At 39.1% G+C, this 25,843-nt stretch overlaps 3 protein-coding genes across 3 annotated transcripts; all 3 read right to left on the minus strand.

Moving 5' to 3' along the window:
• Nucleotides 1-3,625: 3,625 nt before the first annotated feature.
• LOC131604403 (uncharacterized) lies at nucleotides 3,626-10,598 on the minus strand. Its single transcript, XM_058876845.1, has 2 exons — nucleotides 7,358-10,598; nucleotides 3,626-7,097 (listed from the first exon to the last, which is right to left on the minus strand). Exons 1-2 carry the CDS (start codon nucleotides 10,567-10,569, stop codon nucleotides 3,626-3,628), a joined length of 6,684 nt encoding a protein of 2,227 aa, XP_058732828.1. The 5' UTR covers nucleotides 10,570-10,598.
• Nucleotides 10,599-10,643: 45 nt separating this feature from the next.
• LOC131604404 (uncharacterized) lies at nucleotides 10,644-17,366 on the minus strand. The gene is made up of 3 exons (XM_058876846.1): nucleotides 17,028-17,366; nucleotides 11,352-12,877; nucleotides 10,644-10,673 (listed from the first exon to the last, which is right to left on the minus strand). Exons 2-3 carry the CDS (start codon nucleotides 12,846-12,848, stop codon nucleotides 10,644-10,646), a joined length of 1,527 nt encoding a protein of 508 aa, XP_058732829.1. The 5' UTR covers nucleotides 12,849-12,877; nucleotides 17,028-17,366.
• A 3,471-nt stretch (nucleotides 17,367-20,837) lies between these two features.
• LOC131606417 (3-phosphoshikimate 1-carboxyvinyltransferase 2) lies at nucleotides 20,838-23,794 on the minus strand. Its single transcript, XM_058878648.1, has 8 exons — nucleotides 23,178-23,794; nucleotides 22,739-22,983; nucleotides 22,438-22,591; nucleotides 21,954-22,168; nucleotides 21,758-21,875; nucleotides 21,459-21,669; nucleotides 21,318-21,379; nucleotides 20,838-21,229 (listed from the first exon to the last, which is right to left on the minus strand). The coding sequence occupies exons 1-8, from the start codon at nucleotides 23,529-23,531 to the stop codon at nucleotides 21,011-21,013; spliced, it is 1,578 nt and encodes a 525-aa protein (XP_058734631.1). The 5' UTR covers nucleotides 23,532-23,794; the 3' UTR covers nucleotides 20,838-21,010.
• Nucleotides 23,795-25,843: the final 2,049 nt, after the last annotated feature.

Genomic DNA, 25,843 nt, shown 5'->3' on the forward strand with positions numbered 1-25,843 from the left:
TCATGAGTGATTCAATTTTCACCCAACTGACCTGGTTCTTGTCTCAATCGATATAGGGCATGGAGGAGAGTATTTTGATTTTAAGTTTGAGTCAAATGGATATTTGTAGCTCCTTATAATCAAGTTCAAAAGTGGCACGCCACGTGCTTGTGAAAATGCTTACTGCTGCCCAGAAAACTTGCCCAGCTTTTTGCCTCGTATACAGTGAGTTTTTGCCAACTTCTCTCTTCAATAACTCTCAATCCATACGTTATATGAAAAAACTCCCAACTACAACAGTGTAGGGGGCCATGAAGTGAACATTTTTGGTGTTGACCTTGTTTTGATTTGTTGCCTAGAAGTACGTGCAATCTGGGGTCAAAGTCAGCTGCTTGACAAATTCCAAACTCTCAAAAATTTTCTAAGTATGGAATATGGTTTCCATGTGATTCTTCCAATTTCCCCGTCTTTTATCTCTTTAACCAAGCCTCAAATGAGAAAACTCCAAACTAGAGAGTTGTAGAGGGCCGTGATTTGAGCAACTTTCATGTTGAAACTTTCTTGAGGAAATGCCTTGAGATGCATGCAATACTTGCATGAAGTAGGCTAGTCAACCAAATTCCCAACTTTTCAAATATTTTCCTAAGTATAGAACTTGCCTTTTATGGAAATTTCACATTTCAACTATTTTCCATTTTTGGTAACTTTGACATTTTCTTGATTTTATTTCATTCCATTGACTTTCTTTGACCGATTTTCACCCAAAAATCAATATTTGACAGTTGACCTTGAATTTGACCCAAAAGTCAACTTTCCTGAATTCTCCCGATTCCAGATGAATTTCCCGATTAATCAGTTTCCAATCCGATTCTCAATCAGTTTTCAACCAAAGAAACTTCCGTGAGTGATATTTCTTCAAGGCAACCGCATTTTCATATCCACAATCATTTCTTGATTAAATTTTGACCAAAAAGTCAACAAGGTTGACTTTGGTCAAAAACCCCAATTTGAAAACCCTGATGAACCTGACATTTGTTTCTTTTAACCTGAGCTTTGACTTGGAGAGAATGGAACCCTAACTTTAGGAGTATGCTGATGGAAATGATCCTCTATAATCAGACTTCAGATCCTTTCTTCTGAACCAAGGGGTTTTCTTAATAAGAGCTCTTCTGTCACTTTTCTTGAACATTAACTGTGATATGGATGAATGTAATGGATGAATGACTTATATGAGATATGCACATGAATGTGATATGAAAGTCGATTGGGTATAAATAAATGGGCAAATTTTGGGGTGCAACAGCTGCCCCTATTCAATCTTCTTAGACCTGAATGCACAAACGATACAAGTTCTGGACATGAGAGGTGTAAGTGGATTGAATACCCGAAAGTACCATCAAAATTTGCATTCTGCGGTAAATCAAAGAGTGTTGAATGTCATCAAAGGATACCAGCCGAAGGTGGACCCTACACATGTTGCTAACCTCAGTTAGAATTCAAAAAGAGACACAGCCGAAGGGTGACTCGATAAAGGATGAAACCAGCCGAAGGGGAATCCGATCCTTGTTTGCTAACCTCAGTTAGACTTCAAAAAGAGACACAGCCGAAGGGTGACTCGATAAAGGATGTAACCAGCCGAAGGGGAAACCGATCCTTGTTTGCTAACCTCAGTTAGACTTCAAAAAGAGACACAGCCGAAGGGTGACTCGATAAAGGATGTAACCAGCCGAAGGGGAAACCGATCCTAGTTTGCTAACCTCAGTTAGACTTCAAAAAGAGACACAGCCGAAGGGTGACTCGATAAAGGATGTAACCAGCCGAAGGGGAAACCGATCCTAGTTTGCTAACCTCAGTTAGAATTCAAAAAGAGACACGGCCGAAGGGTGACTCGATAAAGGATGTAACCAGCCGAAGGGGAAACCGATCCTAGTTTGCTAACCTCAGTTAGACTTCAAAAAGAGACACAGCCGAAGGGTGACTCGATAAAGGATGAAACCAGCCGAAGGGGAATCCGATCCTATTTTGCTAACCTCAGTTAGACTTGAACAAGGAGACGTAGCCGAAGGACGACTCCAAAAGGAAGAAACCAGCCGAAGGGGAATCTTACCAAATTGCTAACCTCAGTTAGACCTCAAAGAGAGACACAGCCGAAGGGTGACTCGAGATCTAAAAGGGTATGCCAATAATCATTGGACTTGGCGAAACACAAGAACTACAAGGTTCCTTCAGGCCGAAAAGCGGGATGTAATTATACAAGAGTGACGATCATTCGAATTGCCATACACAAAGTATGAGTTATCTAAACGATTGAAATCAGCAAACGGGAAATCACCAAAGAGATAATGATCTTTGTGCAGAATGACTTTGTATCCAATCCACACTGGAGAGAGGAAATGAGACTTATTTTGGGGACATATTACCTTGTGCCTTTGGAGCACATGCCCGTTTGGCTTATGCATTGGTGCATGCTTGATTTTTCTCATAGCGTAATGCTCCATATTCATGGAAATGCTACACATTTTGTAAATGCAATATGAATGCGATGATTACTATATGCAAGAGATGATGGATGGACATCGGAGGGAGCCTTCCGTCCTAAGTACTCTGTGGGGGCTTCCTCTTGGCGCCCTGACTTTGCGAGGCCACACCAGATAGTTTCTTGACCGACCCTTAATGTGTCGCTTCTGCGAGGAAAAACTTGCGCCAGATGATTTGTGGGGAAGGAGACACGATGACACTTTTGAGAGACATTATCGTGATCATGTTTGGAAACTTTGAAGATTGCACCTCCCCTTTTGAACTTCCACATCTTTGTCGAAGCATGAGGGAATCTAATCAACACTGCGGAGCATTTGAACCTTGGATGAGAGCTCTTCAGAGGAATGAACTCAGGTTTTTTTTTGAAGGAAATGAGACCTTTGGGTTCTTGAAGCGTAGGTGTTGGCATCTGACTGTGCTGAATGATCGGATCTTTCTGCAAAACAAATCAAGCAAATATGCCCCAGGTATGATGGTTCTACCTCGTCCATCATCCCAAGTACTCAAAATCTTTAAGCAATTCTATTTGTTTTAGCTCATGTTCTTTTTGTAGGACCTTGATGTTAGAAATGCAATGCTTACCAAAATAATTGGACGTTTTTGTAAACAAAACAGTAAAAATAAAACGATGTAGGAATTTTTTTGAGTGAAGAATCTTTTTATTAATGAAAAGAAGTGCCTAACATAGGCGAGTACATCAGGAAGCGGCCTCCTTGAAGAGGTGGCCACCAAAAAAAAGAAAACCAACAGCATTTACAAACATGGCAACGTAAGAAAAGATTCCATTGGGTTTCAATCTTGCTATGCCTTGCAGATCTTCAATGTTCCTTCTGCTTTGCTTTCCGAAATGGATGAATGAATTGATCCTTTGCCCTTGTGAGCCTTTCAATTGTGGTGACTAGCTATACTCGAAGATCTAATGCGCGACGCAGTCATTCGCTTTTTGTCCCTCTTTTGCCTGGACCGCCCTTTCGGGTTTTCGATCCACCAGGACCCCTTTTTTGCCTAAGTCGCCCTTTCGGGTTTTCAACTTAGCGGGTGTACTTTATTTCTTTTTCATTCTTTTGCCTGATCTTTTCCTTTTCTTTTATTTTATTTCTGATCAGGTTTATGCGAAGTATTTTTTAACTGCGTCGGCATTCACGGGAAGTGGGAAGTCTTCGCCATCCATAGTTGAGAGGATCATGGCGCCACCTGAGAAGACTTTCTTTACAACATAAGGCCCTTCGTAATTCGGAGTCCACTTTCCCCTAAGATCGTTGTGAATAGGCAGGATCTTCTTGAGCACGAGGTCACCGACCTGAAAGTGTCGAGGTCGAATCTTCTTGTCGAAGGCTCTCTTCATCTTCTTTTGATAGGCTTGCCCGTGGCATATGGCTGCTAGTCTCTTTTCATCAATAAGGTTCAGTTGATCAAATCTGGTCTGGACCCAATCAGCTTCACTGAGCTTCACATCTGTTAATACCCTTAATGAAGGAATCTCAACCTCAACCGGAAGAATCGCTTCCATGCCATATACTAACGAGAAGGGAGTTGCCCCTGTGGAAGTACGCACCGAGGTACGGTAACCATGTAAAGCAAAGGGCAACATCTCATGCCAGTCCTTATAAGTGACCACCATCTTTTGCACGATCTTCTTGATGTTTTTATTGGCCGCCTCAACTGCGCCATTCATCTTTGGCCGATACGGGGAGGAGTTATGATGCGTAATCTTGAAATTCTCGCATAATTCCTTCATCATCTTGTTATTGAGGTTGGATCCATTATCAGTGATAATTCTCTCAGGAACCCCATAACGACAAATTATATGGTGCTTGATGAAGCGAGTCACTACTTGCTTGGAGACATTTGCATAAGACGCAGCTTCAACCCACTTGGTGAAGTAGTCAATAGCAACGAGGATGAAACGATGTCCATTAGAGGCGGTGGGCTTAATTTCCCCAATCATATCGATGCCCCACATAGCAAATGGCCAAGGAGATGTCAACACATTCAGAGGAACCGGAGGTACGTGAACCCTATCTGCATACACTTGACATTTGTAACATACCACCACATGGTTGAAACAATCATGTTCCAAGGTCGACCAATAATAACCTGCTCTCAATATTTTTCTAGCCATGGTGTGCCCACTTGCATGTGTACCAAAGGATCCTTCGTGTACCTCTTGCATGATCTTTGCTGCTTCGTGTCTATCCACGCATCTGAGCAACACAGAATCAAAATTCCTTTTGTACAACACACCTCCAGCAATGAAGAACTTGGCAGATAGTCTCTTCAGAGTTTTCCTATCCGTGAGGGAAGCACCCTCAGGATACTCTTGGGTCTCCAGAAATTTCTTAATGTCATAAAACCATGGTTTCTCATCAGGCACATTATCAATGACGCCACAGAATGCAGGTTCATCCAACCTTTTGATCACAATTGACGGCGCTTCATTGTCCCATTTGACTTTGAACATGGATGCTAAAGTGGCCAAAGCATCAGCCAAATGATTTTCCTCTCGAGGGATGTGATCGAAGGTGATCTCATCAAAGTATTGAGCCAATTTCACCACATGTTCTCTATAGGGAATCAAGTTGGGGTGGCGTGTTTCCCAATCTCCGTTGATCTGACTAATCACCAAAGCAGAATCTCCATAAACTGCGAGATTTTTAATCCTCAAATCAATGGCCGCCTCAATACCATATATGCAAGCCTCGTATTCAGCCACATTATTAGTACAATCAAAACAAATCCTGGCCGTAAATGGAATATGAAAACCTGTTGGAGAAGTAAGCACAGCCCCAATACCATTACCCAATGCATTAGAGGCACCATCGAACACGAGCGTCCATCGCGCCCCTGGTTCAGGTCCTTCCTCTTGATCTTGACTTTTGAAAGTCTCTGCCACGCACATTATATCTTCATCAGGAAACTCAAAGTACATAGACTGGTAATCGTCCACAGGTTGATGCGCAAGATAATCAGCAATTACACTACTTTTAATGGCCTTCTGAGTAGTGTATTGTATGTCATATTCTGTCAAGATCATTTGCCAACGGGCAATCCTCCCTGTCAATGCCGGTTTCTCAAATATATATTTGATTGGGTCCATCTTTGAAATCAATAAAGTGGTGTGAGTCAACATATACTGTCTCAGTCGGCGAGCAGCCCATGCCAAAGCACAACAAGTTTTCTCGAGTAGTGAGTATCTTGATTCACAATCGGTAAACTTTTTGCTAAGGTAATAAATTGCGTGCTCTTTTCGACCGGACTCGTCATGCTGACCCAGCACACACCCCATTGAATTCTCGAGGACCGTCAGGTACATAATCAAAGGTCTACCTTCCACTGGAGGCATGAGGATTGGAGGCTCTTGCAAATACTCTTTAACCTTATCAAATGCCTTTTGACAATTGTCATCCCACTTTATTGCCTGATTCTTTCTCAATAGCTTGAAGATAGGTTCACACGTTGCGGTAAGGTGTGAGATGAACCTTGCAATATAATTCAACCTTCCCAGGAACCCACGAACCTGCTTCTCAGTCCTCGGCTCAGACATCTCTTGTATAGCTTTTACCTTGGCGGGATCGACCTCAATACCCTTCTCACTTATAATGAAACCGAGCAACTTTCCCGATCTCACTCCGAAGGTACATTTATTGGGATTCAACCTTAACTTGAACTTTCTTAACCTTTCGAACAATTTCTTCAGGTGAACAAGGTGCTCCTCTTCTGTATGGGACTTTGCGATCATGTCATCCACATAGACCTCAATCTCTTTATGAATCATGTCGTGAAACAAAGTCACCATAGCTCTTTGATAGGTTGCCCCAGCATTCTTCAACCCGAATGGCATGACCTTGTAACAAAAGGTGCCCCAAGGTGTAATGAATGTTGTCTTTTCCATGTCCTCGGGTGCCATCTTTATTTGATTGTAACCAGAAAAACCGTCCATGAAGGAGAAAACCGAGAACTGAGCAGTATTATCTACCAATACATCAATGTGAGGAAGCGGGAAATCATCCTTCGGGCTCGCCCTATTCAGATCTCGATAGTCGACACACATTCGTACCTTCCCATCTTTCTTAGGTACAGGTACAATGTTGGCGACCCATGGTGGATAAACTGTTACAGCAAGAAAACCTGCATCAAACTGCTTCTGAACCTCTTCCTGGATTTTCTTGGACATATCAGGACGTGTTCTCCTGAGTTTCTGTTTGACGGGCAGAGAATTTTCTTTAAGGGGTAGCCTGTGCACAACAATATCAGTATCTAATCCAGGCATATCTTCGTAAGACCAAGCGAAGATATCAGAATAATCCTTCAACATTCCAATCAACTTTTCTTTCACATTCTCATTCAAAGAAGCCCCTATTTTAACCTCCCTTCTCGTTTCTTCGGTGCCAAGATTCGCCGTCTCAATAGGCTCTTGATGTGGCTCGATCACTTTCTCTTCTTGTTTCAACAATCTGGCCAACTCATCAGGCAATTCACAATCTTCTTCATCCCCTTCTTCAGCGGTGTAGATAGGATTGTCAAAGTCATAACGAGGCATAGCAAGATCGTTGTCAACAGAATCTGGAGGAGAAGTGGATCTGCATGGATTATGATTTATGCTTTATTTTAGAATGGAGGGATGATGATGAATAAGAAACGTTGCCATTTTTTTATTTATTAATTATAAATGTAAAAGTAAAAAAACGAAAGACAGGGAACAAAATATTTGAATGCAAAAACGTCCTTTTATTAATGATTTTAACATTGAAAAACAACAATTGAGGCCCTACATGTGTTCACTGTGTCTTGGGCAGAACACAGGAATTATTGCATGATAAACAAAAACAAACAGTATTACTTTTGATCAAGAGCAATTGAGATGATGTCTTCAGATGACCAGTTGAGAAGCTTCTGTCCCGGGACACACGGCTTGATCCATTCTTCAATGTCATAATCAATATCCATATCTTCATCAGCAGCGCAAATATGATCCTTGACGATGCCAGCACTAGAGAACTTGATCGGAACGAAGGTTCCGGGCTTCTTGGAGGCCTCATTAGATGAACTCTGACCCAACTGATATCCAATCCCACATTTATCCTGCTTGATTGGTAGATTCAAGACTCGGCCCCATCCTTCAGGATGACCAGATTCAACCACAGCTTTAGCTTCCTTTAGTGAAGACATGGGAGCCTCCAACTTCTTATTGTCAACATAAGGGATCTTGATAGTCTGGACAGCCTCAAAGGCTTGGCAAGGCGTCTCGTGGACCTCTCCTTCCACATCAATATACCTGAAGGACGCAAGATGGCTTACCACGTGTTCTTCCTCCCCACATATTGTGACTATCTTTCCTTGAGTCGCGAATTTGAGTTTCTGATGCAATGTGGAAGTCACGGCCCCAGCAGCATGGATCCATGGACGTCCCAGGAGACAACTGTAAGACGGGTGGATATCCATCACGAAGAAGGTAATAGTGAAAAGCTGAGGGCCTATCATTATTGGCAAGTCAACCTCCCCAAATACTGATCTCTTTGACCCATCAAAGGCTCTCACTGTCAATTCACTCGGCCTTATCTCGACACCAGAATAATCTAGCCTCATCAAAGACGACTTCGGCAATACATTCAGAGAAGATCCATTATCCACGAGAACACGAGATAACATAGTCCCTTTACATTCCACTGATATATGCAAAGCTCTATTGTGGTTTCTACCTTCGGAGGGCAAGTCTGCATCAGTGAATCCCAATCCATTACCAGCATTGATGTTTGACACCACCCCTTCAAGTTGATTCACTGAGATCTCTGGAGGGACGAAAGCAGTGCTTAAAAGTCTCAACAAAGCGTTTTGATGTGTCTCCGAACACAAGAGCAACTGCAAGATCGAAATCTTTGATTGAGTTTGACTCAATTGGTCAACCACTTTATACTCACTTTTCTTGATGATCTTTAGGAACTCTTCCATCTCTTTGGCCACAGTATCTTCAAAATTGGAGCTTTGCCCCTGGCCCACTGTATCCTCTACCACTCTTTTCCCTTTTGCTTGAGCTAGAGCTTCTGCATCGTCATCACGAGTATTCTGGGGAGGATTGAAAATACGACCACTTCTCGTCATTCTTCCAATGCCCACAACATTATCAACATCTTCTTTCTCAACCGGCGCTTTAACCTCATACTTGGCCCCTTGGTAGAAAACTTCTCCTCCATAATTCCATGGGATCGCTTTTTCACTGTTATATGGGACGGGACCAGGAAGTGTAATAACCAAAGGAGGTGCTCTTGTAGGAATTGGAATCTTGGCAGGAGTATACGGGATAGATGCCACATTAACTGCGTTTTCAACCATTTCAGGACGTCGCACACGCTCAAACTGTAGATACCCACTATCCATCAACTGTTGAATCCCATCTTTCACCTTATCACAAACTGATGAAGTGACCATGCAATTAGGACAGAATTCTCCACAACCAGCGTATAGTCTCATCCTCAACAATTCCTTCTTCAATAATGGCAACAATGAACCCAATTCGATCACATCCTTAACCAGGTGAGTGTCTTCAACAACCTCAATAGCATTTGCCGCATGGGTTCCATGGGGAGGCATAGGATTCTGAACAACATTAGGTCCTTGAGTATGAGTAAACTCGATGGCTTTAGAGTCGAGAAGATCCTGGACTTTATGCTTCAATGCTTTACAGTTTTCAATATTATGTCCAGGTGACCCAGAGTGGAACTCACATCTCGCGTTGGCATCCCAACCAGGAGGCAACTTAGCAGGAGTGGCCAAGGTCCTCAATTGGACCAAATTCAAATCGAGGAGGTATGGCAACACTTGTGCATATGTCATCGGGATCGGATCGAAAGCCCTTTCTGGCAATTTCGGCCGTTGCTGGTACTGACGCGGCTGATACCCTTGTTGTTGATGTTGGAAGGGAGCATTTGGGATAGTCACAGCGGCTACTTGTTGATGAGCCTGATTTCTGCCATTACCATAGTAAGTAGCACTCGTTTCACCTTCTCTTTTCTTAGCAAACCCATTATATGGCTTCTTTCCACCAGCCCCGGAGGAGGAACTAGCAGCACTTGGATTCTGTATTCTACCAGCCTTAATTCCACTTTCAATTCGCTCACCAATCATAACCAACTCGGCAAAACTTGAGGATGCAGAGCAGGCGGAGTAGTATTGACCCTCCAGAGTGTTGGTGAACAGGTCCATCATTTCTCTTTCCAACATGGGTGGCTGGACCCTAGCCGCCAGCTCGCGCCATTTCTGCGCATATTCTTTGAAGGACTCATTAGCTTTCTGGGCAAGATTCTGTAACTGAGTGCGATTTGGTGCCATGTCAACATTATACTGATACTGCTTTATGAAGGCATCAACCAGGTCTCTCCAACTTCGGATATTAGCTCTCTCCAACCTCATATACCATTCCAAGGATGCCCCAGTCAGGCTATCTTGGAAAAAGTGCATCAACAATCCTTCATCCTCAGAGTACACATGCATTTTGCGATAGTAAGCTCGGACATGTGTCTTAGGACAAGTGTTCCCCTTGTATTTCTCGAAGTCGGGTACCTTGAATTTTGGTGGCACACGGACACCAGGAACTAAACCCAAGTCATTGATATCCATACCCAATCCTTGGCCTTCCATTGCCCTCATCCTTTCCTCCAGACCTCTAAACATCCTTCCAGCATCCTGTGGAAATCCCCATTCACTTTCAGGAAACAAATCCTCGTGTCGGTCCTCTTCCAACACGGGGATAGCAGCAGCCCTTCTGATTTGTTGTGTGGTCTGTCCTTCAAGGGTAGGCTGGGGAGGCCCACGGGGATTACCTTGATTAGCAGCAGGAGGAATTACACCAGGTCCTCCGATCACAGGTTCACCATTGACACGAATATCAGCAGTATTTCTTTGCGGGGGGTCCGCGACAACCTGAGCAACTGTGTCCATCCTGATTCTGAGTTCTTCTTGGCGATCAGCCATGTTTTGCATGACTTCCATGAACTGAGCCATCTGAGCAGTAACCTGAGTTCTCATCTGGATAAGATCGTCCCTTAACTGATCCATTTGCAGTGAGTGATTAGCCCTTGTGTAGTAGCGATGTGTAGGCGGAGGTGCAATTGCTGAAAGAGAAAACTTGATCAGTCAGATAAGAACACCATCTGATGTACCTGTTTGTGCATGATGTGCATGAGGTGCATGTGTGCATATGATGTGAGGTGCCATTTTCAGAGTATCCAAAATATTTAATATTAATCAAGAATGTTTAACAATGTGACAAAAGATAAGCATCAAGGGGAAACAAAAGACTCAAATTTCATTAATAATCTCTTTTTGAGTTTGGGCATACCCATACATTGACAAGATAGTTCAAACAACAGAAAAGACAAAGGACCCCATCCAACAAGCCTGGTGGTGGTCATGAAATACAAGCTCAAACACTAATCCATCTTGGTGTAAAACAAAGGTCCTCCTTGTTTAAAGTGCTCGTCGCTCCACTTCTTAGTTTCATCAAACATCTTCTTGGTCACTTCTCGATCTCTTCCTTTGACAAAACTTTGAATCACCACATCTTTGCGAAACAACTGCCCATCTAACATATCACAGTGGGCCACCAAGCTCTCACATCCTTTGCAATCAGGGAGGGTATTCTTTTCAGATGTACTTTCCATTTCTGCTATCTGGTTTCTGAGCTTTGCATTCTCTTCTGTTAGTCGAGCGGAACGGAGATGACTACCTTTGAGTTGTGTCTCCACGGCTAACCTTTGAGTAATTTCCTCTTCAAGCTTCTTCTTGATTGCTACCCTCTGAGTGGTTTCCTCTTCAAGCTTCTTTTTCAAACTCTTTACTTCGGCCCTAGCCTCTTTCTCTACTCTGAGCTTGTGAGCCCTTAAATCTTCTCTGTACTCTCGCTTGAGTTTTTCTTCTGCTTTCTTCACCGCTTCTTCTATAACCCTTTGATGGTCCTCAATACGAACAGTGGTAGCTCTTTCACCCTTTTCAGTTCTAGCCCTTTTTTGAACTCTGGAAGATCCTCTTTTCAGCATTTTAACCTCATGTGCTAATTCAGCCCTTTTCTGATCCACCAAGAAGTACTTTATTTTAGCGTCTTCCCCTTTTTCTCGCAACCTGATATTCTCCACATGTACTTGGTTGTACTCCTCAGCTGGTACAGTGGCAGTTAAAATCTCAGGTGGTTGTTCATATAGAGGGCTAACCTTTGGGAAAGGCAGCAGGCGCTCCTTAACTCTTTCTTCAACCCATTCAGTATAAGCTTTCTTAGCAATAGCATTCTTTCCCCCCAAGGTAGTTCGGTCTTCTGTATGAATTTTGTTCCACGCACTCCTTACTTTCTCCAAACCTTCTGGATCGGTTCCTTTTTCAAAACAAACGGACTCAAATATCTCTTTATCCAAAGGCTTGTCCTTCAGTACAAAACCCAACTGGCGCAGTGCTAGCTTCGGATTATAGTTGATAACTCCTTTTGTCCCTATGAGAGGAACATTGCCAAAACTGCCACATCTGGTTATAACTTGCTCGATGTCCGTTCGGAGGTGATACCAAACAATATCATTTGCAGTAAGTCCCATAATCCTTTGGGGCCACTTCTGTGAATCTCTTGTAGTGACAAATGCTCCGCTTTTAGGCAAATGTGAAGAAAACCATTCGTACAGTATTGGCAAACAACCCCCAACTGATCCTTTTTTTCCATACCTAGAATGGATGGCATAATAAGTGTCGGCCAACAGAGTGGGTACAGGATTTTGATCCATGAAGAGACAAATGGCAGTGAGATCAACAAAATTTGGAATATTCGGGAACATCACTAATCCATAGATCATGACGGCCAGCAGAGCATTGAATTCTTTCCACTTTTCCTTATCAGCAAGGGTTTCAGCTTCCCTCATCAGAAACTTCACATAGAATCCATGGGTCCCACCATTAGGCTTCCAGTTATCCTTAACGTCCTTCATGCTTAAATAAAGAGCATCAGCAATGCGATCCATTTTGGGCTTCTCAGGTGCACACACAAAAGGAACCTTATGTTGAACTTTGATTTGAAGAATGTGTGCATACTCTTCGAGGGTAGGGGCTAGTTGGTAATCTTGAAAGGTAAAGCAGCGCAGCTCAGAATCATAAAACTGAAGAAGAGTGTAGAGACCCCACTCATCAATACGAGTAGTTAACATAAGCAGAATGTGGCCATAAGTCTTTCTGAATTCATCCAAATTTTGCCCAGTAACTCGGGTGCTCAATCGAACCAAAGGTGTTATATCCTCACGGTAGAAACTGCAAGAGAAGGTATGCTTCGTAGTCTTTTTGTCGACGGTCACAATGTTAGCCATTCTTGATGAGAAGTGTTGACTTTGGATACCTGAAAAATGGCATGCATATGAATATTAATCTCTTTTCTCTTTTTTTTTCCTTTTTTTTTCTTTTTTTTTTTGAAATTAAACATGCTATGATGATTATGATGCAATGAAAGATCCTCCCCACATAGGAGAAGTGTATGTTGCTTCTGAACCAGATCGGATGTTGCAGGATCAAAAGTCCGACATAGATACCACAAACCCATAAGAACCATAGTCACCAACATAATAGAACAGTCACCAACGGTACCTGTCATGAATATCCCACCCCACTCACAGGTGAATCTAGGTCAAGGTAGGTCAAAAGGTCTCCAGCGTTAGCAACTCTCCTGAAACACCATCATTGTTGCAAATACATGCCAACAACGGTATCCCATTCGAGTCTCAGCTGGTCGTGGGTCTCATGATCGCAATCAACAGAACCTGACATTCTGTTGGCGTCATGACTATCCACTCTATCCTAGGTATCCTATGTGTTAACTCTGGCCTGGGTATTGGGCCTTTTACCTCATAGAACAACCCACCCAACCTGCAAAACAAAGCAGAAGAATATGCGGTCCCCATGGGGACCCATAATATAGTCCAGATGCATGATATGCAAGCAGAAAATAAAACATGATATGCATATATACAACATATAAACAAATAAACAAACAAACAAAGAAACACCCAATAAACAAACAAACAAAGGCTAGGATCGACTCGCTAAGAACGGACCAGCACAGGTCTAGAAACGTCCCCAGCAGAGTCGCCAGCCGTCGCTACCGCGAAAAATGGAATCAGAGTCGCCACTAATATATTCATCCCATCGCGGGAAAGGTATATCAGAAACCTAACTCGGAACAAGAACAAGGTCTTTCGACCAGAGAACAGGGCACGGGAGTCGGTTACGCAAGGGGAAGGTGCTAGCACCCCTCACGCCCATCGTACTCGATGGTATCCACCTATGTCTGTTTCTATCTAAAGGGTGTATCTATGTCTAAAACCTAAATGCGAATGCATGCAAAAGAAATACGGGGAAAAGAAGGAATTATTTACAAGTGTGTTCGCTTAGGCCCCGCGACCCAATGCCTACGTATCCTTTTCAGGAATCAGAACGACCGTAGTTCGGCTCCATAGTTTCCATTTGTTTTGTGTTTTTTAGTTGAACAGCGGTTAAGGTCACAATCCACGATGCTCGACCTTTGGAGACTTATACGCCTAGTTTTGGAAAGGACTTAACTTGTTCTTAACAGCAGAATGAACTTGGGTTTGTGTTTTTTATGTAACTACATGATGAACAAAACCCAATACAAGGTTTCGCACCACTTCGTCACTTTGTTTTAATTCGAGCCTTTATTAAGTGTTTTGAGTGTTTTTGGTTGGGTATTTTTTAAGGGAATTTACTTTGCGATTCGAATCACATAAAATGTATAATGATCGAGAAGCAGATTAGGGAATGAATCCCACTGACTTCTATCCCATTATATAATGTTCAAGAAACAGATTAGGGAATGAATCCCACTCATTTCTATCCCATTAATTAATGTTTGAGAAACAGATTAGGGAATGAATCCCACTCATTTCTCTCCCATTAAGTAGTGACCGAGAAACAGATTAGGGAATGAATCCCACTCATTTCTATGCCACTAAGTGATTGAGAAACAGATTAGGGAATGAATCCCACTCATTTCTCTATCACCTTCTTAATGTGATTCGCCTCTTTATTTATTAGTGTTTTAATGTTGAAAAAGAAAAAGAATGAACAAAGGGGAACTAACCTATCTTCTAATCTAAGTTATTCTAATCCACAAGTGGCCCTAAGGTTAAGGATAAGGGACCTCTACCTATGTTATCATGCATAGACTACAACCTAAGTTGTTCTATGTGACTAATCTTAATGAAGATTGAAGTCACCACCCTAAGGGAACATGGTAAGCATATAGTAAGAGATAAGAAAAAGCAACAAGCAAGGTAGGTGACTTAATGAAGTCCCTAACCAAGTCTACTCCTAAGAGAGACTACACACAATGAATCCCAAAAGAAAACAATCCACAAAAGGTGGAGGAAGAACAAACAATCGTCGCCTCTTAAACTAACAACAATCAAAGTATGAAAGAAGAGTCAAAGCATAAGAGTGGGGGAAGAAAGCCCTAGGGCAGTAGCAAACCAAGGAATTAAGTGTCCTAAATCAAACACAAAAGCATCATGGCAACACACGAAAATATTCACAAGAAGTTACCAAAGTATCGCTTGAATCGTTACTTAAAAATTAGCGAACAAACATCGAACAAACATCCATTAATCAAAACAAAAATGAAATGAAAACATGAACAACGCTTAAAGTCAGTAGCTATTAGTTCACTTATATGTCCAAGGCCTTATACCAATCTATGTTAGTCAATTAACTTGAAACAAACAAAGTTCTAACAAAACTATACAAAACTAGGTCAAAACTAGTTAGTAGAATTCAAATTAGGAGTGAAGTTAAAAAGATGTGATCAAACGCTATAAGTCAGTAGCTAATGACCTCTAATAGGTGTCTACACAATCATATAATCATGTCAAGAAGTTTCATATAAAATTATAGGTCATTTGGACAAGTTTTGATACAATCGTTAGCCAAAAGCGAGTTATTTACATGTAAGAAAGGAACATTCAAGTAAAATAAGAAGAAACGATTTAAAAATGTAATTCCAGGTCTTAGGACCTATAAACATCCCTAATTATATGTACAAAAAAGATCCAAGGCTATTGCATAAATGCAAAGCAAATTATAGGTCAAATTCACATGGTTATCCGTTTAGAAACGCACATAAATCGGGTATAGAAAACCTAATGAAAACCTAACCAAAACATGGAATTGGACTTTAATTTTTTACACACAATATCATGGATTAGTCTACAGTAGCCATACAAAAATTGGTGATTAAAATCTGATCCTAAGGTATTAAACAAAATTGATTTGCAAAATCTATCAAAACCAAAGGAAACATGAACATACCAAAGCAAATGATTTATTAAAAATAGTAAACTAAATTCGGAAAATCTATAAAAAATACTACAATTATTTACACACATAGAAGTATCTAAAACATATTTTTATTTTTTTTTATTTCATGAGAAAATGATTTAGCAAGCAAAAATTGAAGAGAAAACAATTTCTAAACAAAACACTAATCTGCCTATGTCAGGGGGTGAGAAAGTAAAAAAGATTTGAACTGAAAATGTGTTGTTCACTTATTGGGCTCAGATCAGATGAGTGTGAGAACGAAATTGGCATTAGGCCCACTCAAAAAACATGGCCTAGCTTGTACTACATCACCATTTTACCTTTACTATTACTTTTATTTATTTATTTGCATGTACTATATTTATTTTTATTTCCATTTTCGTTTCATGTGATCTATTCTATATTTCTATGCATGGTAGTACTATTATTATACTATTTATTTCTTTTTCTTATAAACAGCAAGTTACATGTTATCTTATTACATACTCAGCATGTGTCATTGTTTCATTTTTACCATATGGTTTTGTATGAAAATAAAATGTGACATGGATAGAAAACACATTGCATCAATTGGTCAGGTCTATTTTAAAATAAGATAAGACAAAGGAAAGTTTCAACCAATCAAATCCCTCCACCACTTTTTATAACCATTTCAATAAAACAAAAAAAAGGATAATAATATAAAGAAGGAGAAAGCATGCTGACGTGAACAGTACCATGAGGGTACTGTTCATCGTCTTCTCCAACGAGCCACCGCTTCCTACGGCGGCGCCGGCGACGGCCGATTCTCAGAAATGACGAATGAGACCACCGTTCTCCTTGTTTTTTCGCGTAGATTCCGAATCCGGCCTCGGTTTTCCCTAGTTCTATCTCTAACACACAAATCGAACCAATCTTTATAAACCCTAACATTCAAAGCTTCCCCTAAATCACACAAAATTGGTACCCAAGCAATCCTCATGACACAAGGGATTCAAACACGCAAATCACACATTCATACAGAGACTATATCTTGCAAACCGAATCTATGTTCAAAGAAAGCATGTTCATGCACCATATGCAACACAATCAATGAAAACATGGTGGTCTAAGTCCTAACCCAATCCCTAATGACGGGTTCCAGGCCTATACATGCTTCTAAAGCCATGGGAAGAATCACTTACTTGGAGAGATATTGATCAAGATTTGAGGAGAAATCCGATTGCTCTCTTTGTTCTTTGAAGGAGATGAAGGTGAGGCACTTCGAGATAAGTATCTTTTCGAGAAATAAACTCGGATCCGTCGTAGCTTTGATCTTGACAATTACACTAGTTGAAAATGGTGATGGATCTTGAGATGAGTATCCATGGAAGCGGCTACGGATTCTTGAATAAGAGCATGGAAGGTGATGAGTGATGAAAAGCGAAGGTGGTGGTTGAAGAAGAATGGGAGTTTGTGGTGGTGGTGAAAAAAAGTGGTTATGGTGGTTAGAGAGAAGAGAGAATGAGAAAGAGTGAATGATGGGTGAGAGGTTTTTTGAAAACTGGAAAAAAATGAGTCTCCTCCTTGAGAATGACGTGAAGAGAGTTTTTATAAGGTGAGGGTGCATGGTTGTATTATGGTGAGGGGAGTATAGTGTATCATCCCTCAACAACTTAATGAGCAAGTTTTGGCATTTGGAGTAACTTTGGCATGCCTTTCACGTGCACAGTAGTATGCATGGTTAGATGAGGTAAGCTTTGGATGCTCCTTTCATGTGTGCATGGGTTACCTGGCTGTTTCTTAGCAACATGCTTGACAATACCTTGTGGAATAATTACAGCAAGTTGGCTCGGCTAGTCTTTACAAACATTTCGATCGGCCATGTTTGTGCTATCATAGCTCTCTCAATAGGTCACTACTAGGCTCAAACTCATGATCGATGTGAAGAGGGCATGGGATAGCATAGTATGATATTGAATTTGGGTCGAATGAATGCTTGAAAATCTCTAAATATCGATTCAAAGACAACACACCACGTGCTCGATCATTTGCCTCACGCGTGCCCTGAGTTCATGCCTGGCACTTTGTCAAGACGTGACTTTGCCAAGGCGTGACTTTGGAGCTTCATGAGTGATTCAATTTTCACCCAACTGACCTGGTTCTTGTCTCAATCGATATAGGGCATGGAGGAGAGTATTTTGATTTTAAGTTTGAGTCAAATGGATATTTGTAGCTCCTTATAATCAAGTTCAAAAGTGGCACGCCACGTGCTTGTGAAAATGCTTACTGCTGCCCAGAAAACTTGCCCAGCTTTTTGCCTCGTATACAGTGAGTTTTTGCCAACTTCTCTCTTCAATAACTCTCAATCCATACGTTATATGAAAAAACTCCCAACTACAACAGTGTAGGGGGCCATGAAGTGAACATTTTTGGTGTTGACCTTGTTTTGATTTGATGCCTAGAAGTACGTGCAATCTGGGGTCAAAGTCAGCTGCTTGACAAATTCCAAACTCTCAAAAATTTTCTAAGTATGGAATATGGTTTCCATGTGATTCTTCCAATTTCCCCGTCTTTTATCTCTTTAACCAAGCCTCAAATGAGAAAACTCCAAACTAGAGAGTTGTAGAGGGCCGTGATTTGAGCAACTTTCATGTTGAAACTTTCTTGAGGAAATGCCTTGAGATGCGTGCAATACTTGCATGAAGTAGGCTAGTCAACCAAATTCCCAACTTTTCAAATATTTTCCTAAGTATAGAACTTGCCTTTTATGGAAATTTCACATTTCAACTATTTTCCATTTTTGGTAACTTTGACATTTTCTTGATTTTATTTCATTCCATTGACTTTCTTTGACCGATTTTCACCCAAAAATCAATATTTGACAGTTGACCTTGAATTTGACCCAAAAGTCAACTTTCCTGAATTCTCCCGATTCCAGATGAATTTCCCGATTAATCAGTTTCCAATCCGATTCTCAATCAGTTTTCAACCAAAGAAACTTCCGTGAGTGATATTTCTTCAAGGCAACCGCATTTTCATATCCACAATCATTTCTTGATTAAATTTTGACCAAAAAGTCAACAAGGTTGACTTTGGTCAAAAACCCCAATTTGAAAACCCTGATGAACCTGACATTTGTTTCTTTTAACCTGAGCTTTGACTTGGAGAGAATGGAACCCTAACTTTAGGAGTATGCTGATGGAAATGATCCTCTATAATCAGACTTCAGATCCTTTCTTCTGAACCAAGGGGTTTTCTTAATAAGAGCTCTTCTGTCACTTTTCTTGAACATTAACTGTGATATGGATGAATGTAATGGATGAATGACTTATATGAGATATGCACATGAATGTGATATGAAAGTCGATTGGGTATAAATAAATGGGCAAATTTTGGGGTGCAACAGGAGGTTCATAGGCACTCTTTCCTGGAGCTTCGTCCCATGTCCTGCGACTTTAAGCTCCTTTTTAGGACCTCTTTCCTGAAAATTAATAAAGAAATCACATTAGATTATATAATAAAATATTATTTTTAAAATAAATTAATTAATTTTACTTAATTAATTAATTTTACTTACCTGTCCGTACCATAAACGGCGAGCAACATGGTCTTGGTAACGAACAAGTAAAGATAGATCTGATGGTCCACCAGGATATCCAACTGGCTGCGGTGGCTCCGGTGGTGGCTGTGCTGGCTCTTGAGGTGGGTTAGAGGGACCAGCTTCGTCGCGGCGGCGGCGGGTATGTGGCCTCCTGTCAGGTCCTAATGTACGCATTTTCCTGGAAAAAAAATTAAAAAAAAACAAACCGGAACAGTTCCAAAAAGGGTTCCAGTTTGTAACTGAGCTAAACCGGAACAGTTCTCAAAAGGCTTCCGGTGGGGATGAAAACGAACCGGAACAGCTTTCAAAAGCGTTCCGGTATGCAAGGCAACAAACCGAAAGAGTCTCAAAATGGATTCCGGTTTGAAATCGTATGCACTGGAACATATTCCAAAAGCGTTCCGGGAAGAATTTTGCAAACCGAACCACTTACCAAATGTGTTCCGGTTTGGTGATTTTGTGAACCGGAAGAGTCTTCAGAAGGGTTCCGGAGTGTATTTTGTGGAGAGAAGGGAGAGTGTTTGTTCAAAATCAGTAAAAAGTTGAAAATGAAAAAAAATTTACCTATTTATACGAGGGTAATTTCGTCCAAAAAATTTAATTGTAGGGGTAGAAGGACAATTGTAGGGGCAGGAAGTAAATTTTTCAAAACTAATATACAACAACCTAATATACTGCCCATAACAGTAGAAGCCCAAAAGAGGAAACAAGTTATTTCATTCTTTCTGCTACTATTTTTGTTATTTGCACTGCCCCTCATCTCTAGATTTCTGAAGTTCCTTACACAACTCCCCTTTATGTAAGAATCGGCAATAGCCAGATGAATCAACAAAAATATAAACATAAAATGAAAAGTTATCCAAAATAAGAAATTATAAATATTTGTCAACAAAATTTCAAAATATAAAACAATGGAACCAATTTGCATCCATTAAAATTTATAGGAAACAATTTGTAAAATTTTGAAAAAATATAGGAATCAATTTGTTTAAACCAAAATCGAAATAGGCAATATTGTATATATTTATCAAACATATAAGATCAATTAGCAAAGTTATAAGAATAATAAAGACCTTGCAAGTTCAAATTATATAGTACAAAAATTTCAAATTCTTAATTTTTAAATGGTATTAAAAATTCTTTAATTTATCAAACAAATATATTTCATAAAATTTATTTATTTATAAATTCTTCACATGTAATAACTCTATTGAACATAAATTAAATAATGTAAAATTTTTGTTAAATAAATCAAATATATAGAAATGTTTTAAATTTTTTTAACCAAAATTAATTTCGTGGTAAAACCAAATGCATACTATCTCGAAGTGCTTATTCATAAGTTCTTATTTCAAAAAACACTTGAATTATAAGCTGCAAATAAGTTGTTTATCCAAACAGACCTTAGTCATTATTGATAATTAAGTTGCATTCATACAATAAAATCACTACCTCATTTCAACAACAATACAAATCATCACAACTCCTTACAAAGAAACATTTAGAAACAAAAATCATCTCAATCAAACACTCACTACTTTGTGAGCATTTCACCTCTCTTGCCTACACAATATACAAGAATGCTTAATGCTTTGTAAACCTCTCAAGGACTTGAAAGTAGTCAGGGAATGTTTTCCTTGTGCAACCAGGATCCTTGATTGTGACCGGAACATCGCCACAAGCCGCAAGAGAAAACGCCATCGCCATTCTATGATCGTCATACGTGTCTATTGATGTCACATTCAATTTCTCAGGTGGTGTTATGACGCAGTAATCAGGACCTTCTTCAACTGTTGCTCCGAGCTGAAATATCAACAAACGTAAGTAAATCGGTGATATGTGAAAAATCACCGAGTTGGAAACTACAAAGGAAGAACGGCGTGAGATTTACCTTTCTGAGTTCTGTGCAGATTGCTATCATTCTTTCTGTCTCTTTAACTCTCCAGCTTGCCACTGAAAAATAGAAATGAGTTTATGTGCGAAAATTGAAAAACAAGTTCGATAAATAGTTTGACAAACGGATAAACCGTACCGTCTCTGATAGTAGTTGGACCATTAGCAAATAGCGCAACAACGGCGAGTGTCATGGCAACATCTGGCATCTTGTTCATATTGACATCAATGCCTTGCAATACTTTCCGACCAGAAGAATCTTGTGGAGGTCCCGTAACTGTGACACTGTTTTCTGTCCATGTAACTTTAGCTCCCATCTTTTCGAGAACTTCAGCGAATTTTACATCTCCCTTTAAAATAAAACGGCAAAGTTAAACAGAAGCATTTTACGATGTAAAAAAATTTAAAACGGCTGCTGTATTTTCCGTGCGTAAATACCTGCAAACTGCTTGTTCCGCAGCCGATAACGGTGATGGTTCCACCGGTAACTGCTGCACCGGCTAGGAAGTAACTGGCGCTTGAAGCATCACCTTCAACGAAAGCATTTCCAGGAGACCTTAAAGGAAATAACAGTTATTAATCTTATGGCTTTAAGATAGTAAAATTTACGTGCCTCGAAAGAATAGAAACCTACTTGTACTTTTGACCTCCACGGACCAAAAACCTATCCCAATTATCACTATGTTCGACAGAGACTCCAAAGCGCTCCATCAACTTTAAAGTCATTTCAACGTACGGAACAGAAATCAGCTTATCAATAATCTCAATCTCAACATCGCCTAGAGCCAACGGTGCTGCCATAAGCAAAGCAGTTAGGTACTGACTGCTAATAGATCCGGACAGTTTCACCTGCATGCAGACGGGATAACAAGATTAAAAGTGGAGGGGAGGTTCCTTAATTAGAGTTTTACTTTACCAACGGCGAAGTTCATAAGGCGCGAGAAATTGCGAAATTTGATTTGACTTCACATTTCAAGGCCTGGATAACTCTCGCATCAATTGTCATGGAATGTGACAAATGTGGGTATAGATGATATGTAAAAGTGGCAATAATAACATCGTACCAATAGACGTATTGATGTGACATCAAATCAAATGAAAACAAATGTGAGCCTTACCTTTCCCCCTGGAAGTCCTCCCTTTCCAATTATACGAACGGGTGGACAGTCTGTGCCAAGAAAACAATCAACATCTGCACCAAGTTGCTTAAGACCGGAAACCAAATCCCCAATTGGTCTTTCTCTCATTCGAGGAACTCCATCAAGTATGTATCTGAAATATATAGAACACGAAGCAGATCTATTTAGAGACTCGAACCAGAAATCACATTAGAAGACAATGTTCCAACCAAATAAAGTAATGAGATTTTTGCGGATAATACGCATTCCTCATAAAACATGTTTATACGCTAAGACAAACCTTGTATTTCCACCTGCAGCAACCAAGGCTGCCGTCAAAGGACGCATTGCCGTACCGGCATTACCAAGGAACAAATTAACTTCATCTTTAGACTCTCTACCGGTTGGAAATAATCCTCCGCTGCCTTCCACAACTGCTTGTTTGGTTGTTTTGTCGTCTTCCACTCGAAGTCCAAGGACCTTCAATGCCTCAAGCATGTAATGAATATCCTCACTATCCAACAAGTTCTCTACAACAGTTGTTCCCTGAATAAACATAGAACAGTTTCCACTCAACACAACATCTATTAAGGAATAAAAAGCAAAAAAAACAACCTAGGATATGAATGCTTCAAAAATCAAATTTCCACACATCAAACTGCAACTCCTAAATCTAATTACAGAACCACAAAATGTATAAATAAGTAAACAATTATTTCTTATAAAAAACGAAACTTTACCTCAGAGAGAGCAGCTAGAAGCAGAATTCGATTGGATAGAGACTTTGATCCAGGCAAAGTAATGGACCCAGAAATTTCACTAATGGGTTCCAACACAATCTCCGGCGCCGTCGACGGCTTCTCGGCGGTGGCAACCGAAGCAGAAGCCTTCAACACAAACGAATTCCCCCTACCCATATCACAATTTCCAACAAAGACTCCATTTTTATGCTTCAAGCTGCATGATTTTGAGGAGCCCAGAAGGCTAGACCTCAATGAAACTGATTTTGCTGATTTGGGTTTGTGGGAAATGGAAGAATGGTGGAAAATTTGGGTGCTTTGAACAAGATTGTTGATTCTACTCAACTGGGCCATTTCAATTTTGCTTAAAGTTTCAAACTTTATCTTATTTTTCTCTAATTTGGTGTTTCAATGTATTGTTGTTCTCTCTACCCCTCTTTTGGTAGGGTTTTTGAGTTGGGGGTTGGTGCAAAATGTGGTTGTTGGATTGAGATGAATTTGTTAAAGAAAAACAAGTTGAGTGAAAAGGATGAAGTTTTGATTCATGAACTTCACCTACCCACAAGGAAAATAGATTCAAAATCAAATGTTTGGCTATGGACTATGTTTTGTTTGACCTAATTTGGATTAGATTCATGCATTATTTGGATTTTAAATTTTTTTATTAAGAATAGGTTAAATGAAATGTTGAGAATAAAATGGAATTTGAGAAAATTTATGTATAAAAAATTACTTGATTATATTATTTTGGTATGTTATTATGAAATTTCATTTTTATTATCTAAGAAAGTAATATAATAATAAGCTATATCTTGTCAACTTAAGTTATTTCAAATAAATAGACAAAAACATTACTACCATCTTTATTTAAAAAATAATTGTATAATCATAGCCTCCCCTAGTATAGTTTTATTATAATTATGCAAAAAAAAAAAAATTGTAAGTCATTATAGCCAATGTTGTAAAAAAATAATGATCATAACTAAGTAAATTAATAAATAAAAATGAATAATTCAAATTGAAATACATAGGTGTGATTCTTAATTTATTTCCAAAAATTTCATAATAATTTTTTTTCAAGTATTTATCAATTATGCTTTAAAAAATTTTATTCTTTAAAATTTAATTTACACTTATTTTTTTTTTTTATTCTCATATAAAATGATGAGAATCTTTTATTCTTATAAAAATAAAATATAACCTCCAATAACTTCTTGTTTTATTTATTTAATCTCTTTATTTTTTATTTTAAATATTTAAATTAAATATATTTTATAAATATTTTAAAAATTTAAACTATTGAATATAAAAATATTCCTAATAATAACATTTTCGAAAATAACATTCTCGAAATTATAATTTTAATTCCGGAAACAAACACACTAATAACACCCATAGTAGTTGCTTATCATATCCATCTACTACTAATGAATAGGTTGGTGAGTGAGAGAGGGGAATGGAGTTGGTGGCAAACACTATCTCATTCTCACCAACCATGTGGGACCCCTTTATTAAATATTTATCATTTTTAAACAAAAATAAATAGAAAAATATAGAAGACAATTTCATTTAAACTTTTTGTAAGCAAAATATAGATTGCAATCCCAATACCACTTAATTTCTCCTTTAAAACAAAAACTATTTTTTAATATTCATCTAGTCAGATTTTCAGCTCATTCTTCAGTAATTAGATTACAATTTTGGTTATCCTTGTATACAAACCAAGTTCACGAAATTGATAATAAGGCCATCACAACCTTTTGAAGATTTACTTACTAAAGATCATTGCATTTGTTGTATTCCATATGCTACCAAGTGTGGTTAACCACATTAAGTGCATGTTTGGATTGGCTTCTACAAGCCCCAAAAGCACTTCTAGTCCACTTCAACTTGATAATTGGTTTTTTATCTTGTTTGGATACTTTTTCAAAATCAATTCTCCTCCTCCAAAAGCAATTCTAGTAGAAGCTACAATTCCTAGCTTTTGAGTTTAGTAGAATCAATTCTACATTTATTATATATTATTTATTAGAACTCTTTTAAAATTTCCTACTTTACCCTCTTTAATTTTCATCAATTAGACTTCTTTTCTTTTTGATTTGTACTAGAATTTATTACCATTTTGGTACTTATACAATTCAAAATCAATTTTGTTAAAACTATCCAAACAACATTAATGGATAACAATCACTTCTATATCATTGTATCCAAACATAAATCAATTCTTGTAAACTCAATTCTATTAAAATCAATTTTACCAAACTCAATTCTCTCAGAATCAATTCTATCCACCGCCAATCCAAACACACCCTAAAGATTTTGCTTTGCGTTTGCCTTTGAATAATTTTATTTTTATAAATTAAGATATCCTATGAGACAATTGCAGACACTAATTCTTTGAGTCATATAGAATTATATACGCCTCAAAATATTTAATATTGTTGCATGCTTAGAATAGAGATTAATCCTGAACCTCTAAGAACATCTTCGAGTTTTTTGTGGGACTCGTTAAGCCACATCATCTTGAAGTAATTCACCTAATTTTCACTCCAATAGTACAACTCTAAAGAACACATATTGAGTCCTACAATTTTACTTTATATAATAATATTTTATTTATATTAAATTTTATTTTAATTCAAAATATTAATGTGTAATAGAATAAA

The sequence above is a fragment of the Vicia villosa genome, linkage group LG5, assembly GCF_029867415.1.
Source record: "Vicia villosa cultivar HV-30 ecotype Madison, WI linkage group LG5, Vvil1.0, whole genome shotgun sequence".
Taxonomy (NCBI): Eukaryota; Viridiplantae; Streptophyta; class Magnoliopsida; order Fabales; family Fabaceae; genus Vicia; species Vicia villosa.